General features: G+C 38.8%; 1 protein-coding gene across 2 annotated transcripts in view; it reads right to left on the bottom strand.

The window, feature by feature from the left end:
• Positions 1-754: 754 nt before the first annotated feature.
• The window catches only part of CDC42EP3 (CDC42 effector protein 3), a 30131-nt gene continuing 12830 nt past the window's right edge, over positions 755-18055 (bottom strand). For both annotated transcript variants that reach the window (XM_005238645.3, XM_055816576.1), the window contains exon 2: positions 755-5178. In XM_005238645.3, coding sequence (XP_005238702.1) covers positions 4117-4884 — 768 coding nt within the window. In that variant the 5' untranslated portion in view covers positions 4885-5178 and the 3' untranslated portion in view covers positions 755-4116. The remainder of the gene's footprint in view (positions 5179-18055) is intronic.

Genomic DNA, 18055 nt, shown 5'->3' with positions numbered 1-18055 from the left:
GAAAGCAGCAGTTAGTGATGGATCCAGCCTTTCATTTGGAAACCCCTTAAAAAAACACATAAAATGAAAGTGTTTATAGGAAACAGATGTACTAACATACTTTGTGTTCATACAAAAAGTAAATGGATGCAAACATTTGCAGTTAGGTCACTGCTAATTTAATTCATTTGTTTACAAGCATTAATTTCTTTCCTTGGAATAAAGTCTTGTGTGTCTCTTTCTTAGTTTCTTGCATCATCTGAATTTTGTTTGGTCTCACTGTGCTAGGTCCAACACCTTTCCTGCTAGGCATGTATCTGGGTTATTAATATTTGACATATCAAACAGCTGCTTCCAATTCTGGTCTGACATTGTCAAAAAGGCAGCCACCCAAACTGTCCCTTCTCTCACTAATTCTAGCAGGAATGAAAAAAAAAATTGATCTGATATTCCTTCTATGTTTCTCTGAAACTTGGTCTCAGCCTATTCTTGTTGCTTGTTGAGAATTTCCTACACAAATTGAAGAATGCCCTTCAGCTCTAACCCTGATGGCTAGCTTCCTTGCTAACACCAGTAAATGCAAAAAGGAAAAAGGACTGTAAAGTAAAATCATCCTTAAAGAAGGTATTGCTTCTGACTCTCTTCAGATTTAAATTTTTTTTATTATTTTCTGCCCTTTTCTGTCACGTTTACTTACTTTGTGGTGATATAGGTAAACCAGTGAAATTAAATGCATACCTTCAGTACATTAAAGTTTCAAGAGTGTGAATTCCAGTAAATGTCACTGATGAGCAATTTTTATTAACATAATAAAGCTTTGTCAATGTGGAGAGGAAAATAAGGTTACCGTGGAAGTCATTAATTACTTTATGTACCTATACAAGGGACTTTCAAGACAAACTGTGTTTGTGCCAAACCCAGCTCTGTTTTCCATCCGTCAGTGGTGATCTAGCTGGGAGGTTTGTTTTGCTTTTCTGTTTCCTCTAAGGCATTGGATTTGGTCCTTGTTAGAAAAAGACAGAGATCAAAATGGGGTTGTGCAGTTTCCAGCATTTGACCTGCTTTTTACCTCCCACTTCAGTCAGGCTGGCAGGGGTACTGGGACAGGGGTTCAAGGGTTCTTGAATTGGATGATTGTTAGACTTTCTGGTATATTTTTGTATTGTGCATACCCCAGCTTGCAGGACTGTACAGATGAGGAATTTAGCAAATACTCATGCAGAAACTAGACATATGCTTTCTAACTTTGGCACATTTAGATTACATCTTTAGGTCTTCACTATACTTCAGGTAGTAGAAGATATGAGGAAGAGTTTTCTGGCATACTGGAAGACTTGTGAAGCATCTGTGGAACTTTCTGGGCAGTTGTACAGTTAGCATACTTTTCCCCATGGCCAGAGAAAAACGATGTGATATCCAAGGCAACTCCTTCCAGTCCTCTGTTCCAGCCAGAAAGCCAACTTGCAGCAGTATCTTGGTTTTCAGGAAACTGCTGTGTAAATATATGCTCCTTGGAAATTCTAATTTGTTAAGGATTTCATGAAGGTTTCAGGAAAGCAGAATTTCTCACAAACCAGAAATTCAAGGTTTTGATCTGACAAGCTGTATTGTGACAGCTGAGATGCCAGATCAGCTTACACAAAGCAGTATTTTACAGAAGACCGTGTCAGAACAGAAGCTGAGCACATTTCAACTTTGCATCTCCTAGGTCTTCACATGTAAGACTGAGCAGATCTGAACATTTGAAGGATCCAGCTTTGAGGGAAGTAACAAGAAGACTTTAAAGAAATATGAAAAATACTTTCCCAGTGTAAAAGTCCTGTTCTTGACTTGAGAAAAGTTTCTCTTCCACAAAACAGTAGTTGTTTTTGCCTGGAGCAATGGTTATTATTTTAGTTCAGACCACCCACCCTCATCACAAGACCTAAGGATTTACAAATTTAGAAAAGCAATCACATAAGGAAGGATAATACAGACTAAAAAATCCTGCAGTAGTGAGACATTTTTCAGCAGACTAAGCCAGGAAATCAAGTACAAAACACAACAAAGCAAAAATAACATGACTGCAATAGCTGCTCTAAGAGTCTGTTTCTGCTTTCTAGAGAATGCTTACTTGAAGAGTCCTGCAAGATAATGACTTTCCATTCAGCAAATACTTTTAATGTTCTAATTGTAGTATTTGAAGGGTCTACACAGAAAATGTCTACTTCCCCATCTCACCCAAACTTTCCAGTGAAAGTTTTGGCCTAAATTCTCATCAGGTTCTAAATCCCCAGATCCCATAAGAAACATGTGGCCAAGCCAAGCCTTGAAAACCTGCTTTCTAAAAGACAAAAAGCACTATAGCCACAGAACCACCATTCTTCTTGGATAATGAATGCACTGGAAATTTGACCTAGGCTTATACACAGAGAATATGAAATCCAAGGCAATTAAGCATTATCTTAAAAATTACCACAGTTCTTGGCCATTCTACATCTCAGTTCCTCATTTACAGGAATAATATGGGAGACTCTAGCTGCTTCTCTCATTAATGCACAACAATATAAGCTTAAGCAGAAACAGGAGTGATGGCTGTCTTTCTAAAACACATTGACAGAAGGGAATTAGTTGGCATTGACTCCCTAAAAATTTTAAGGATAAATATATATTAAATCATCCATGACTTACATGTTTTGATAGGAAGAAAAATGAGGTTATCTAATGAAGAACAGTCTACAAACTGTGTCAGGATTTTACCTAAAGACTTCAGTGAAAGCTGCTGGAACTTTGCCATTAATTTCACTAGCACCAAAGTATTACCCTCTCGTCCCCAGTTACTTAAAATCAGCATTTATCCCAGAGGGTCCTACCTTCTTGGAGTTTGCCCTTAAAACCTCAGGAAGTAAACCTAATTGGAGAAGTCAACTGAATTAAGATAGTAGAATTTATCTGCCCCTTGGTCCCATATTTCTGCAATTCTACTGCAGTCTGTTTCATTACAGCATAAAACAAACCTCTGTGTTTTGGTGAAGCTATGTACTGAATCACAAAGACATAGCAATTTAAAGTTTGGGGTTTTTTTATTGTATTGCACAAGATATCTATGCAATCCATGTAGGTACTGTATTAAAGGATTGACATTTCCCAAAACATTGCCTGTTGCAGCACACATCACAAGCATTGTGAATAACCAGTGCCTTCTTCAAAAATTAAAATAATCAGTTGCAAGTTTAAGCATGTTGTGGCAATAAATGAAGAAAAAAACCAGCAAGGCGTATCAATACATAATTCTTTTCAAACACACAAATATACAATTTTCAGAAGAGCACCAATAATGCCAAGCAACTATTTTGATGAGATACTGTATGTGTAGGCTCTGCAATAAAAAGCCAATATGCACACAGAAAATATATTTCAACTTTAAAATAATTTAACTATAATATCTTGCATGTGTCACCTGTTTACAACATATCATTTCACATACAATGTCAGGCCCAAGTCTCAACTTGTGTAAATTTGTGCATACTCATTCAAAGCAGCTGAGACTCTGGACCAGGTGTTCAAGCTGAAAAAGGCTTCAAACTGTTCACATATGAATACAGAGTGGTAGGCTAAGACCAAGAAAGTAGTTACGGTGAAGGTATAACAGAAATGGTACTACGGAAAATGAAGAAAAACACTATCAAACCCTCAAACACAAGGTTCTAGAAAGAGGCCTACATGTAAAGTGATGTTGTAATAATTTATAAAAGTGAATAATTAATATCAGTCTCCTTTCTGACACTTAAGAGATTCTCATAAATTCAGAAGCCCATAGAAGTGAACTAACCAAATGTCACAATCAGTATCATCCTCTAACTCTGTTAAGTTTCTGATCATTAATACTGGTACTTAAGAACATTTTATATTTGCTGAAAACTGTTATTAAAATGCTGAAAACTGTTATTAAAATTTACCTTCCTGCTATGAGAATTTAGTGTAATAAAAATAATGAAAAACAATAGGTAAAAAAATAGTATTTTAAGAATATTTTTAGAAAACCCGTCAAAACAACTGCAAATACAGCTGATTTTTAAGTGTCTGCTTTTGAACTGTGTTTTTTAATTTGTTTTTGTTTAAGTGAATCACTTACAAAGAAGCAAGGGAGTACCAGTTCTAAGATTTATTCTTGTCCATTACATTGAGGACCTCATCCAAAAGTGAGGGTCCCAAGTCAAGTTGTAATGAGAGAAGAGAGCCTGCAAGATCTGAAAGGGATTCTTCTGACTTAGTCTTTGTCTTGGTTAGTTCACATGAAAGTTGACTGTCATCAAATAAATCGACTGTTTGCCAATCAGTGCATCGTTCAGAAAAGCTGGATGAGTGACTGTCTCTACCATTAATAAAATGCGAAGAGGAACCATTTTGCTCCCATATGTCATCTTTATATGTTTCTCCATCCTCCATCTGTTTACTTTTCTCCTGCAATTTTTCTTCTATTACTGGCTCACAGCTAAGCCTAGGATTTCTTGATGACCTGATGGATTCTTGCTTTGAATTAAATGTCACTGGTGACAATAAGGGCAATGTAAGGGCTTGAGAACCCCCAATGGCAGGAAGGGAAATAGCATTTTTGAGCACTGGTGATGGAGTTTCTGTAAACATGGATTCAGAAGTGCTGTTTGCCCTTAAGAATTCATTGTGGCCACCAGACTGGCTAATTCTGGTTTCTCCTTCATTTCCAGGCAATAACTCATAGTTGCCCTGCAAAAAGGAGATGTCTCCAAAAACATCATGTTGTCCCTCTTTTCCAATGTGTATGGTGTGACGAAAATCTCCAAGTGGTGGACTGATCATATCGGGAGATAAGATATCCCTCAGTTTGAATTTCTTCCCTTTCTTATTGTTAGCAGCTTTCAAGTAGATGGGTGTTTTGGCTGGCATCTTGCTTGTAGTTTCTGAGAGAAGTTACTAAAAAAACAAAACAAAACAAAAAAAAAAGGGAAGGGGAGGGAGAAGCCTCTTACAAAGTCAGTTATTCTCAGGAGTCCTTCAGTGTTATCAGCATTACATCATCATCTTGAACCACTCTTGCACACAAGGTCTCTTTCTTCTGATGCAAAGAACTGTGGGGTATGTGAAAGTGAACGTCACCCACTGCAGATCTTTTCAAGATAGAGCAAGTTTCAGGTCAGTTAGCAACCAAAATGCCCTGCTACTTCCAGAACTTCAGGAAACCTGCATGGGATACAAAATCAGGTTATCATTGATTTTTTTTTTTTTTGTCATGGTTAATTCAATTTTGTTTTACAAACAAAAAAAATTATTAGCAATGGTACTGACAGTTCCAGCCTGCAGATTAGCTTTATGATATTGTTTCCCTTCATTAGTCAGGATAAAAGAGTTTAGATTAACAAGGGCTAGCTAACCTTTCTCTGACTTCATAGCTTTTTTTGAAGTCAGAGTTCCTTAGATACAATGGCTGAGCACAATTCATTTGATAAGTATCACCATCTCAACCTTTCTTCTCCTTTTTCTGGCATTCAAAATGCTGGCCTTTGAGAGCACATGCAGAAACGCATTTATAACAAATCAACAACATTGAGCTTTTGGTAGACTGAGGAAGACTGACAGAGCCTTTTTGGAAATGTTTTTGGAAATGGAGTGGGCCATCTTGGATTAGAGAACTTCAGATACCCCCATTCAGTCCTGAAACTCTCAAATGTCATCCACGACATTTCTGATAATTTTGCCTATTTAATAGGATAGTTTAGGTACTTGGAAAAGTGCTAGCCCAGGTCTTTACAATTAGTTAATAATAGCCAAATGCAGGCGTCTTTAAAAGAAACTGATTCTTGTGACTACAGTCTTTAGACTACAGGAATTCTTCCTAACAATTAGTTATAGACTAGTTCATGAATTATGTAGGCCATGAGGCCACGATGACTTAAGAGTTGCTCCGTGCAACCAAACAAAACAGTGTTTGCAAACCAAGTTGTCCTATTAGAACGTGGTTTCTGAAAAGCCTGATAAAGCAGTCCACAAGGGTTAACAGGCTATTGGGTCAAAAAGTTATGGACACTACACACACACCCCACACACACCCAAACCACTCTTCATTAATGCTTTAATGGTGTATTTCTTCCTTACAGTACCAGTTCCTGACTTATCAGCAATCCCAGGATAAATGCCTTTTTCTCCTGGGTGTTTTTGTGCTTTCCCCTATTAAGTCCATAGAGCGCCAGAGCATTACAGGTCACTCCTCCTCACCAGAATACTCAGACACAAGTCCCTCACACTCTGTCCATCACCATTCATATTCTGTAAAGGAGGTTGTAGTTTCTGCACGGAAAAACTGTTCCACACAATAAGTGAAGGGAAGCTGTCTGTAACAACAGCTACTTTTGCTGCCTTTTATCCATGCCCCAGCAGATATTTCCTTTCATCAAATTAAGCCCAGTAAAAATCACCAGTTCAAAAGCTTTGTACTGTACGGCTATACAGCCAGATTGTCAAGAAGTATTTAAGCATTTTCACAAATCCTTTAACCTTAGTAATTAGCTCCTACCGCTGACTACTTAACTGTGCATCACAAGGGGAGCTGGGAATCTAGCCAGGTTAGTATTTTGTTCTTTTGGTTCCCACCAGATATCTACCACACTTCAGATATCACTGAAAAGCCCTCCCCCCAAAAGTACAACAGATATAGACAGATGAAAGCTGTCATACAAAATAAACTTGCTGTTCAATGAGTTATGAGGACATTTTATACTTCTAAACTCAATTTCGAAAATACAATTGATTGCATCAACCAGTCAAAAGCACTTCAAATCTTCCTTCTAGACAATAAAATGGTATTTTATTAGGATCTACAGAATATTAGGAGATTCACATTATGTACCAAAACTCCACCATCTTAACTCAATGTCAGTACTGTAAGATACAAAAGTCAGTCCTAAATAAGATCTGTACTTGTGCCACACACAATGGCAACAGAACTGGTTAATCAACTGGGTTACCTTTCAGTTTTAAGCTGAAAAAATCATTGCATTGTTTCTCCCCCTGATTATCAATCTACCCAAGTAACCCATTTAGTTAAACAAAATGTCCTCGACTCTAAAGAGAAGACTAATCTTGGCAAACAAAGCCAAATGGCAAAGTTGTTTTATGCTTATGTAGTGAACCCAGCTCTATCTCACTTCCCATGAATAACAAGTCAAATTCCTTCTAATTCTAATTCTTCATTCTTTCAGATCTTTTAATCTGGAATGAATGGCAATGTAGTGTCAGTGTGGTTCAGAGTCATGCCTGCTGGTCAGTAGTTTAGAATGAAAGACAAATCCTAGTTCATTCAAAGCTTTTGTGGCTTCCACCAGTTTCGATGTGTATCAGCACCCATTATCACTAAACTCCACAGAGTTTCAAAAAAACCTGAAGGACATAATGAAACATCTGAACATCAAGAAATATTAAAATCAAGCATAACATAACTTTAAATATAAATAATCCATTTTGACACACAAGACGACCGCTGTGGTTTATTTAGCTCATAGCTCGGGGTGGGGAATATGCAAACACCCAAAACACAGCAACTTTTTGGGCATCCAAATCTCCTTTTGTTCTTGCACTATGAGAGCACCCCAGTAAGGGGCAGTGTAAAACCACCCTACCTTAAAGGATGCTGCAAGAAACTCCAGTGTCAAAAAATAATCCCTCTGCATACAGTAGTCCCAGCAACTGTGAAAGCCTTGCCTTCCATTTGGCCAGTGCAAGAGGCTTTACACTAGAAGAGAACTTTCACAATTACATGCTTACTACAGGCACCATTTTCTCTGCTGGAAACAAAGGCTACCTTGTTGCAGATTTCACTAGCCACTTTAGTGAACATCTACAAATTACATCTTGTAAATAAAAGATAAAGGTTCCCTCCTATATGAGCAAGATTTCCACATACAGCATAATAGGCTTCAGAGCAACTGTACTTTGTTTCTGCATATCTATCCTCTTTGTCAACTACTGTCCAAAGGAGTACAGATTCCAAGCTACTCTGAACAGCTGAAATATATCATAACTCTGGAAATATTCACTTAGCCTAAAATACTGTTGTTACTCATATTTCATTTACAATTAAATAAGGAAGAACCTATATCAATATAACATATGGTTTAAAAAAAAAAAAAAAAAAAAAAGCTTTTAGTAGAAAAAAGTCCAACTTTGGCAAATGAAGAAAGGCTTAATGAGACTAAGCCTAGAGCTCAACTCCTGCAAAACGAAAAAACTAGTCCACAAAATTTTCACAGGAACCTTACACACTGCCTCCATTCAGCAAGATTTAATGGAAGCACCAGTACACGTGGGCTAAGGGAAGGGACAAAACACACTACAATCTTGATACTAGGCCACAAAGTAAAGTTCACTTTGTCTGAAAATGAGACCTTTTTCTGATCTTGCTACTAAGTCTCTGTTTTGACTAATTTCAGCTCAGTAACCAAGGGAATGTATAGTCAAACTGGAAAGCTGAATGAGAAATTACCAGAAAACCAAATGCATAACCAAAAGTCCATGGTAGACTGCCAGCCTACAGTAGAAAACCTTAACTTAAGAGAAAAACAACATGAAATTAATTTTATTCCAGTTGAAGACATAACCCTCTCCTGACAAGATCCAAGCATGTGCCAAGTCAGAGAAGTTTCAACCCAGTGAAAATTAAAGTTTTAGTTTGGCTGTAACACTTGCTCGTTTTCATTCCTATCACTTCACACTCTCACATAAGTGTTTTGCTTGGTAACAAAGACTAATATTTTCAGAGGCACTTCTCAATCTGCCTTACAAACCTTCTGTCCACTCAGCAGTCATCGCCTTCCAAACAGCTTAAAGTTTTCCATGGATGCCTTAGTTTATTCCACAGTCCATTTTAAAAGGACAAACTATCAGCAAATATCTCAACAGCCAAGCTTACAAAGCCAGAGTCAAATGAGGGTCAAGGTGCAAAATTTTATTTTTGCACAAATCCCAAGAGGCTTAGAACCTTAAGCAGAAATGATAGAAAGAAAATCCTGTTTCCACAGAGCAGGACCACTAGAAAATCTGTGCTCTGAGAAGCCCTTGGGCTTTGTCTTAGGCATCATGGGTAGAAGCATGTGAACTTCAGAGGAACTCATTTCCAAAGCATTGTTTAAAATAACATTGAATTATCTTGTGGTGCTAGTCAGTAAGAAAAAAAAGTATGTACATTATACAAATATCCAAATGAGAATACAGTAACACAGCAAGAGGCAGACACAAACTATGCAACAAGCTGCTGCAACTTTTCTATGCAATGAAATACCTGCAAGCACAGAAGAATTAGGCTTTAGGGGTTCGTTTTAGGTACCAGTAACCTTCAAGCAGCATAGTGTTGAGAACATCCTTGTCAGTGCTGTTACTTTCACTATGCCTGACACAACATCAGTGCAAACCATGTTTTTATTGTTTTTCTAAAAAAGCCTTGAACTTACGCGGTCACAATTCCTGAATGCTGGTAAAACAAACTCCCAGTATAACCAAGTGTTCAGGTAGAAAAAAAGCAACAGATGATGCACCATAGAGCTTGCCTCTCATGTTCCTGTGGACTTAAGTGTCCTTATCAACTGGCAGCCTCTGAAGATGAAAGGCTGCTTGTAGACAGGCCACAGCGAGCCTGTGCTTATAGAGCCACCACCTTCTGAGTAACTTTAACCTAACCAGGTGGTAACACTTCTCCCTCCAGACTGCTCATCTAAATGTACCTTGTTTATAAGAGGCCCAGCCTTTGAATTCATCTGTATTAAAGTCAACTCCCCTGATCAGATTAGAAGTCATCACCCCTTTGTTTCTCCCTCCATCAAAGAATTTGCCTTTCTGATTAAAGCTGCAGATTTAATTACTTTTAAAAAAAAAATCAGGTTAATCACACTTCAACTCATTTTCTCAGGCTGCACTCAACCTACTTTCCTAGATCAAATCTAACCTATTTTATCCCACTATCATATACAGTTTTCAGAAAGTGAAGGAAAAAAAAATAAAATCCCTAGTCCCCAGAAACACAGGTCAAGAGGGTACCCTATGATGCAGTTCATTCATTTCTCCGTCATCCTGCAGACTCAGGTACTTTCTGCTAGTCCTGGAAGATGTTTGTCCACCCTCCTCTTAAAATTCCCTACAGCTGCAGACTGCACACATTAATTTACTTCACAGGGGCTAGTCATCAGACAAGATTCACCTAAAGTCTCCCCTGTCCAATTTGTCCCTCCAATCTGTGCCCTGATGAATGCAGTTCATTATTTTATGCATCTCCTTTCAGCCTTTTCTTCTTCAGATTAACACCACAAAGATTTCAGTCTTTCAACACAGGTCATGTTTTCTGGAACTCAGTTTGCTTCCCCTCAACCTCCTTTTCTGGTCTTCCTCCCCTCAGCTCAAATCTTTCTTCAAATACAACCAAAAGCAAACACAATATTCAAGCAGAGGTTTCAATTTCTCTCTTAATAGAGTGTCTGCATTTTTCTTTCAACATCACAATGTCGTTGGCTTATATTTAGTTTGTGGTCCATTGAAAACCTAGCTCCTTTAGTGAAGAACTGTTGTCTAGCCAGTTATTCTACATCTTGTTCTTGGCTATGCCCCTGTAACAAAGCCTCCATACTCACTGTATTGCATTCTATTAATTTCAAACACTTCAAATGGTCAGGATCACTTGGAATTTTAATCTGGGCCTCTACATTATACAGTTTTAGCATCATCTGTTGATGTAATAAGCATACAGTGAAATCATTCATGAAAATATTGTGAAATAAGAGAGATGGAAGATAGCCCTGCAGAGTTCCACCTGATATATCTTTCCAGATTAACAGCAGCTAAATACTCCAAGATACTGCTATTTGAAGCAGCTTGAATTGTTGAAACAATTGTCTGCTCAGGATAACTAAGAAAATGTGAATATGCTCCATAATACAAGTGTATTAACGAATGACAAGAAAGGCTTGGAAAACTTCAGCTATACACTAGCTGGGGAGAAATAATAATAATAATAAAGCAAAGTAATTAATTCATTATCAGTCATCTTTAGAAGGGAAAGTGAACGGGAAATGTAAGAAAAATCATATAAGGATACATTTTCATCACCCTTGCTACAAACACTTTTTCCCACGTAAATCAGAGATAAGTAGTACACTAGCTCTGAGCAGTCCACCTGAAGTATTAATTGTCATTAAGTGTAATGCACAGACAGGGGCAGGCTGCATCCAGTGACTTTCTCTCCAGGTATCTTCCCTTTCTCCAGCACCCTCCTCTTCCCCGCTAAAACCTAGGTTCATGAATGAAGAAAAAACAAGTTCCTGAAATTATTTTTAATTGTTGACTCCTTTAAATATTGCTACCTTTCCCTGCATAATACCCTTTCAAATGGACAAAGCCAGAGTAAATTATATTAATCAGGGAACACTTTCAGCTCTAAACCATTAAAGTACTTGTGCATTATATTGAAATGAAGGAGGTATTCCACCTATTTAAGAGTTTTCATTTTACCTTACAAGAAAAAGAAATGAAACAAAGCCAACCTGGTTTGAAAAAGAAAAACAAAAATCTTTTTCATGGTTCATTATATCCTTCAGACAGCTGTACCAACACAGCAGGAGGGAGCTGCTGAAGTTATCTAATTTGGGGCTGCTGTCTAATTTGAGCAACTGGCCCCAGTCTGCAGTTATTATTTTATTCTGTATCAGTCTGTGAGATTACAAAGGCCTTTTATCAACCAGTAACCTTCATGCCTGTTAAGGTACTTGAATACTAATCGAGTTGTTTCTCAGTCATCATTTTTGATAGAAGTGAACAGGGGGAATTCCTCATGTGGTGATGCTGGGAAGTAATTTTAAGCCTTCAAATACTTTTCCCTCCCTCCCTCTCTCCCTCCTTTGAACCCTTTCCAATTTTCCAACATCCTTTTGAGAGAACATCAGAATTAGCGACAACATTTCAGTATCATTCTCCCTAACAGCTTATACACAGATAAAAATCACTTCTTTCTTCTCATCATTGCTGCCTTGTTTATAAACAAGATCATATTTCTGCTTTTATCCTCACCATCTTACAACAGGAATTTTCCTGTATTTACAAGTTAGGATAATATTACAAGCCACTTAAGAGTTCTTACGCTGGTGTAACAAAAATGAGTTCTCCAAGCAGAATAAACTACATTGGCAAAAGCAGAAAGTTGTTATCACTACCATTTCTCAGGTCTGAGTGGACTTCCCCATTCTATTTTTTTAGGATGAATACACACATTTATTCATTTAATCAACAAACTTTGCCAGCACAGCCAATGGTAGTGCTCATATTATACTGTTTATCCAGTAAGACTCTATTCCTTGGGGGAAGAAAGCTTTCCAAGCTATTGTTCTCCAGAAAATAAGCTAGATTTATATTGTTTAGGATAAAAAGCAAGGCCATACTTCAGAAAGAGAAAACATCATACTTGAACGTGCTCAAGCTGTCAATCAATAAATCAGTTGAGATTTCTCCATCTTCCTCATGAAGATACTTCCTCACCAATCTCGACCACCTGCAACTTTGTACTGCAACAATTTTACACTTATTTACAGGCAGCTCATAAAAATACTATGCAGCTCAATGCTGTATAAAAAGACCTCTGCATTATTTCAATAGAAATATGTCCCTCTAATACTGACTTCTTTCTGATATGTACTCTGAGATTCTAAATGCTTTTTAATACTTGCTTTGTTGCCACTGCAGAGGACTAACATTCTAAAAAACTGGCTGTGATGCAGTATTAAGTCAAATGCCTTATAGTCGTCTTTTCCAGTTGTGCTTTTGACCACTTATTAGGATGTCTTAAATAATTCCTTTTTTTTTTTTTTTAATCAAGCAAACATTTTTTTCACCTTCCATCAGGTTTCAGTCACAGCTTTCTTTCAGCTTCTAACAGTTAGCATGTTTTCCAGAATAATAAAACCCTTTCTCTTCTCCAGAGATAGGAATTTAATGAACTCACTGTATTGTGTTGTTCAGCTCCATGGACCAAAAAAGGTCCCTCTTTATTACCTTCTCCTTAGCTTTGTTGGCTGGTACATTCATATATACAGATTTAATACCATATAGTTCAGTTTTATCATTGGCTTTCAAAAACTGGCTGAGTGCAAGACCATGCAGATTTAGGCATAGGTACATGTCAGTACAAAGTCTAGCACCTTAACTAATGCAGCCGCTGAAGGTGAGGTTATGCTACGTCAGACTGTACAGTGAAGCAGTCACACTTTTCCTCCTACAAAGCCAGCAGACTAGAGGAGCAAATAGCTGGGGACCATAAACTCATAAGTCACATGATGGAGAGGCTTAAAAAGATGTCCATCAGTTCTCTTGGGCCAAAGGAAAACAATTGTGAAATCTGGAACACCCCCAATGCACACCCACACCCCCAACTATAACCTGAGCTTATGTGCCACCTAAAAGGTTAGGTGGCTGCTCTGGTTGAAAAATCTCAACTGCTGAGAGAGAAGAAAGGAACAGTTTTTAGCCAGCACAGCTGCCTGACGCAGCTCAAGCCATGTTCATGTAAGTGATGGTATTGTCATATGGAAGAACTTAGGAAGATGTGGATTGAGACAGGCAGTGCTGCCCCTTTTGATGTCAGCCAGAACTCATATCAGTTTAAGTGGATTATGAATCCACACACTTTTTAGTTCTGAGCAGGTTAGCATAGATGGCTTTCTCTTTTGACACAGAGGGAGTAGTTCCCCAACCCAGCTCTGCTCTCAAGGCTGGTTTAAGGAGTTCCCACCCTGGATTCCTCACTCCTCGCTGCTGGTTCCCAGTTCTGCACCGCAGTTCCTTGTACCCTCTGTGGCCAGGCAGACCTACAAGCCACGCTGCAAACCACTCACAGCAGCAGTTCTCCCCACTGACTCAGTTTACAGTAAAAGCTTACTGACAGCTGCAGTGTGACTGAAGGCAATCCTTCAAGGAGTTCAAGCTCAATATAACTGCTGCAGTCAGAAAGGCATTTCCCCCCCCTACTGCATGCACACACTTGACCCCTTATAAGCCAGTTCAGCACACTGAACTGGGTGAAAACTAAATAGGAAACGGGTGTAAAATCACAAGGCTAGGAGTAAGACTGCTACTTTGAGCTGCAACAAGCTCATGAAGCTGTCTCATGAGACACCACCCTTTGAGAGCATGGAGTTCTGGCAGAATGGATGGGCAATTCTTAATCAACTCTTCTGCAAGAAAAAATGTCCATGGAATTACAGCCAGATTTCACTCACTTCTGTTGTAAAAATGGCTTGGTATGTCCAGTAGCTTCTGCCTTACAGTTCCCAAGGCTGCTGTCACGTTGAGAAAGTTTTTTGAACCATATCTAAGATGATATTATTACTTTTTTTTTTTAAAAGGATCTCTAGCTTAACATTACCTTAACTAGTAGCTCCTGGCAAAAGGTAATCTAAAATAAAATCATATTGCAAGATCTCAATAAAAAATGAAACCCAAAAAAACCCACCAACCAAAAAACCCCCAGAACCCCTACCCTGAACTCCCCACCTCCAACTCTCAAATACCCTTCATCTCCAAGTCAAATATTCTTTATCATCCCCTTGAAACACACAAGTGACATAGGCATATTATAATCACCAGTTCTCCCATTATTCAGTTCTCAAAGTGCTTCCATTGAAATAAGTATTTACCATCTTGAAGTGGCTGATAAACTATTTTTAAAACAAACTTGAAGGCCAAAGAGCCCTCAATATGCGAAGGCTAACAGTCAGGTAGAGGTACAAAGCTACAGAAAAATATAGGGTTGCACAGGACTCATTTGTTTTATTACATAGAAAAAGGATGAATCCTCTGCTCTGTTGCAGTTTACCTCCTTCAGAGAGTTGAATGGTCATCAAAATGAGATCAAAGAGCATGGGGTTGGGGTAGATGGAAAAAAGGAGATTCTTCAATGAGTTACAAAAATCTTCACATAATTTCTTTTTTTGGTCCAACTTATGCCCACTTCTAGGAATGGGGATGAAATCATGGAGTAAATACAGCTTCTATTTTTTTTTTTAATCTATATGCAATTTGAAGTAGATTGCCAATACAACTAAAGTAACTGTTTTATCACCCTGATATGAAACAAAAGGAAAAACAATAGAAATTCCATCTTCACTGTGAGTTTATAGTGTAACTCCTAACAAAACAACTTCACTATTTGAAGGCACCATTTGAGGGAAGTAAGAATCTGGAGGAATAAGTGACAACTGAAACACATCTCATATTCTGGCTTTGCTCCGCAGCATGTCAGTGGCACCTGTGACATGCCCCAGCTGATAGGGACACATCACGCTGGACAGCAGCGCAGGGGTCCCCATTTCCTCCTGAGATCTCTCTGCCACAGATGCTTGGTTCTGTTAACTTGAGTTGCTTGTCCCAGATTGATCAGACTTCTTTTTTTCTGAAATATATCAAGCAGTATCAGAGTGCATTCACTCTCTGTGCCAACAGTCGTGTTTCACATACTGGTCTTAAAACTAGGCAGAGTTGATCAGTTTAATTTGAAAGAAATCAATATACTCAGCACTTGTACAGAGGTATACTGTCTGAATATTCAGATTGGCACAGTGACAATTCAGTGCTAAAGCTAGTTTACTGATTAGCCGTTGATATTTCTTTTAAACTGTAAGCCCCATGTATTTAATTAAACTGTCTGAAATGCTGCTGTCTCAAATCCCACTAAAGCTACCTCCTCAACACTCAGGGGTTTACCTCAGCCAGCACTCAGCACTTATCTTCCCGTCACTGCAGCCATATTTCAAAAGATAAGTACATCTCTAAGACACAGCTTACCCAAACGGTGAATGAGATGACAGCATCTGTGTGTAGAGAAGACCGGACCTCAAGCTTGCATGTGCAGGCAACATGACAGAATAATTAAATGGGTCAGAGAAACATGCTGGATCCAATGAACCCAAGCAGACCTAATGTACTGCAAGTCAAGTCCTGTCCTTTGCAGCTTTTTGGAAAAGCATTTTGCAAACGTTCGTGTCCTCTCTGCACTCTGCAGGGGCTCCCACTTAGAACTTTGCCTTGGGACTGCAAGAGAACATAAATCCCTCTGTTTAAAAGGTCAATATTTCAAAGTGCTCCAAAATGGACATTTTGTTTTCAGAAGTAGTGTCAAGGGAAAGCGTATTGGCGGCAAAAAGAAAACTTCAAGTAGGCAGTCACATTAGGGTAATGTAATCATGACTCATGCTCCTCACCCATTTCCTGACTAGGGCTGTGCATGATCAAACGAAAACCAGCCACAGTAATGCTGCCGCTCATTAATGTTAGCTAGCCTGAAAGGATTACAGGCTACCAGAAAACAAACTCATTACAAAGTATCCTATTTAAAGCCTGGCATAAATTGACACTGACACACACAGTGGTGTAATACCATACTCAACCAAAACAACAACTTGCCTTTGTTGCAAGAAACAAGTTACAACTTTTTATGATGAGCTCTCCTACCTGAACAAACCTTCTCACACACCTTACAACACTGTAAATCCCTCGGGGCACATAAGGAGAGGCACGGAATATCCAACTGCTAGTCAGTATCTGAAGAAATTGAAGATACATGGCCCTTTTGAGGAGGATCGCAGCAAACTCAGACTGCTGTAAAGCAACTACCCCCTCCTCAGAAAGGCTGCAAAAGAACACGCACGTGCTCGCCAAAGCACAACCTGGGCCTGAGTGGCTGTCACCTTATAAGAAAGGCACTGCAAGAGGCAATTTCTGTCTCAGTGTTCAATCCTGTTGGGCAGCCCAAGTGAAGCGTGCGCTTAATGATGCAAATTGGTGTTAATTTGTATAAAGAGTTCTTTAGCAGAAAGATTTCAGATCCTTGCTGGGATCTTGGTCACATTTAATTTGTTCCAAAACCCACATTAATAAAACCCCCAAAATTAATCAGATATTTCAACAGAAACTAGGCTAGACATTAGGTAACAAATGACAACACGCAGCTGCACCTCTCTGCAACCCTCACAGGCCAAATAGAAGCATAGGCTCATTTACATTGGAAAAAACCTTTAAGATCATCAAGTTCAACAAGACAACTCTTCCCTCGCTCCTACCTCAGAAGCACAGCTCTGCATTTGCAGGTCCCTTTCACTCCCTTTTACTCCTCAGCACCAGTTACTGTGTTCCTTATGCTACTTCCAACAACAGAGACAGATCAAAGGGGAGAGAGATCCTGAAGCTGACCATTAAATATAGAATCCATTGCCAAAACCATTGTCCACAGAATTAAGACAGATCACCAGTGACACTCCACTCCCAGGATATTGAGGAGACCTATACCAGGTGTCCAACAGCCAAATTCAACCATAATTTAACAATCACCTGGCTTTTCAGCAATGCCGTAGCTTACCTCTTGGAAATCTCAGACATTTTGCCCCTCATGCTACAGAGTACTGGGGGACACATAGGAGAATCAATCAGTTGCACAGGGCAAAAGTTATATTTAGGTCTGACTAGACCAACACCAGCTAAATATACTAAGCCTATACCTTATCTGTGTTGCACTAATTACTTCAGAGTTGAGAGAAGCCAGTTCTGAAACAAAGCACACACATGCCAAGACCTTACACTGTATTGTGACACTTGCTGCTAGACTGTTCTAACTCTGCTTGGTCATCACATGTCTTATTTATACAACTCTAGCAGTACAGAAACGAGGTGCAGCAATCCCTTTGGGCATGGGTGCACCTCCGTCTTGACCAAGAATGAGCTGTTACCACATGCTCAAGTCTTTTGTGTACTAATTCATACAGCTAGTGTGGAAGGCAGTGGAGTGTAGGCAGAAAAACAGAAGAACATAATTTGGGGACCTGCTTTCCTGTGTAAATGGCACATTTATTTACTTAATACTTCAGTAAGTAGATAATATTAACTTCTGGCTTTAATGAAGGTTATTTAAAACAAGTTTCTAATGGCTCTTGCAAGCTTCAGGAAGTCAGAATTCAAGTCATGGTAGGAGCGATATGTTGATTAGTGTGGTTTACCATCCTTTGGAAATTTAAGGAAAAGTGACACACACATTGTACAGCCC

The sequence above is a fragment of the Falco peregrinus genome, chromosome 11 (genome assembly GCF_023634155.1).
Source record: "Falco peregrinus isolate bFalPer1 chromosome 11, bFalPer1.pri, whole genome shotgun sequence".
Taxonomy (NCBI): domain Eukaryota; kingdom Metazoa; phylum Chordata; class Aves; order Falconiformes; family Falconidae; genus Falco; species Falco peregrinus.
This window is presented reverse-complemented; position numbering and strand designations above follow the sequence as displayed.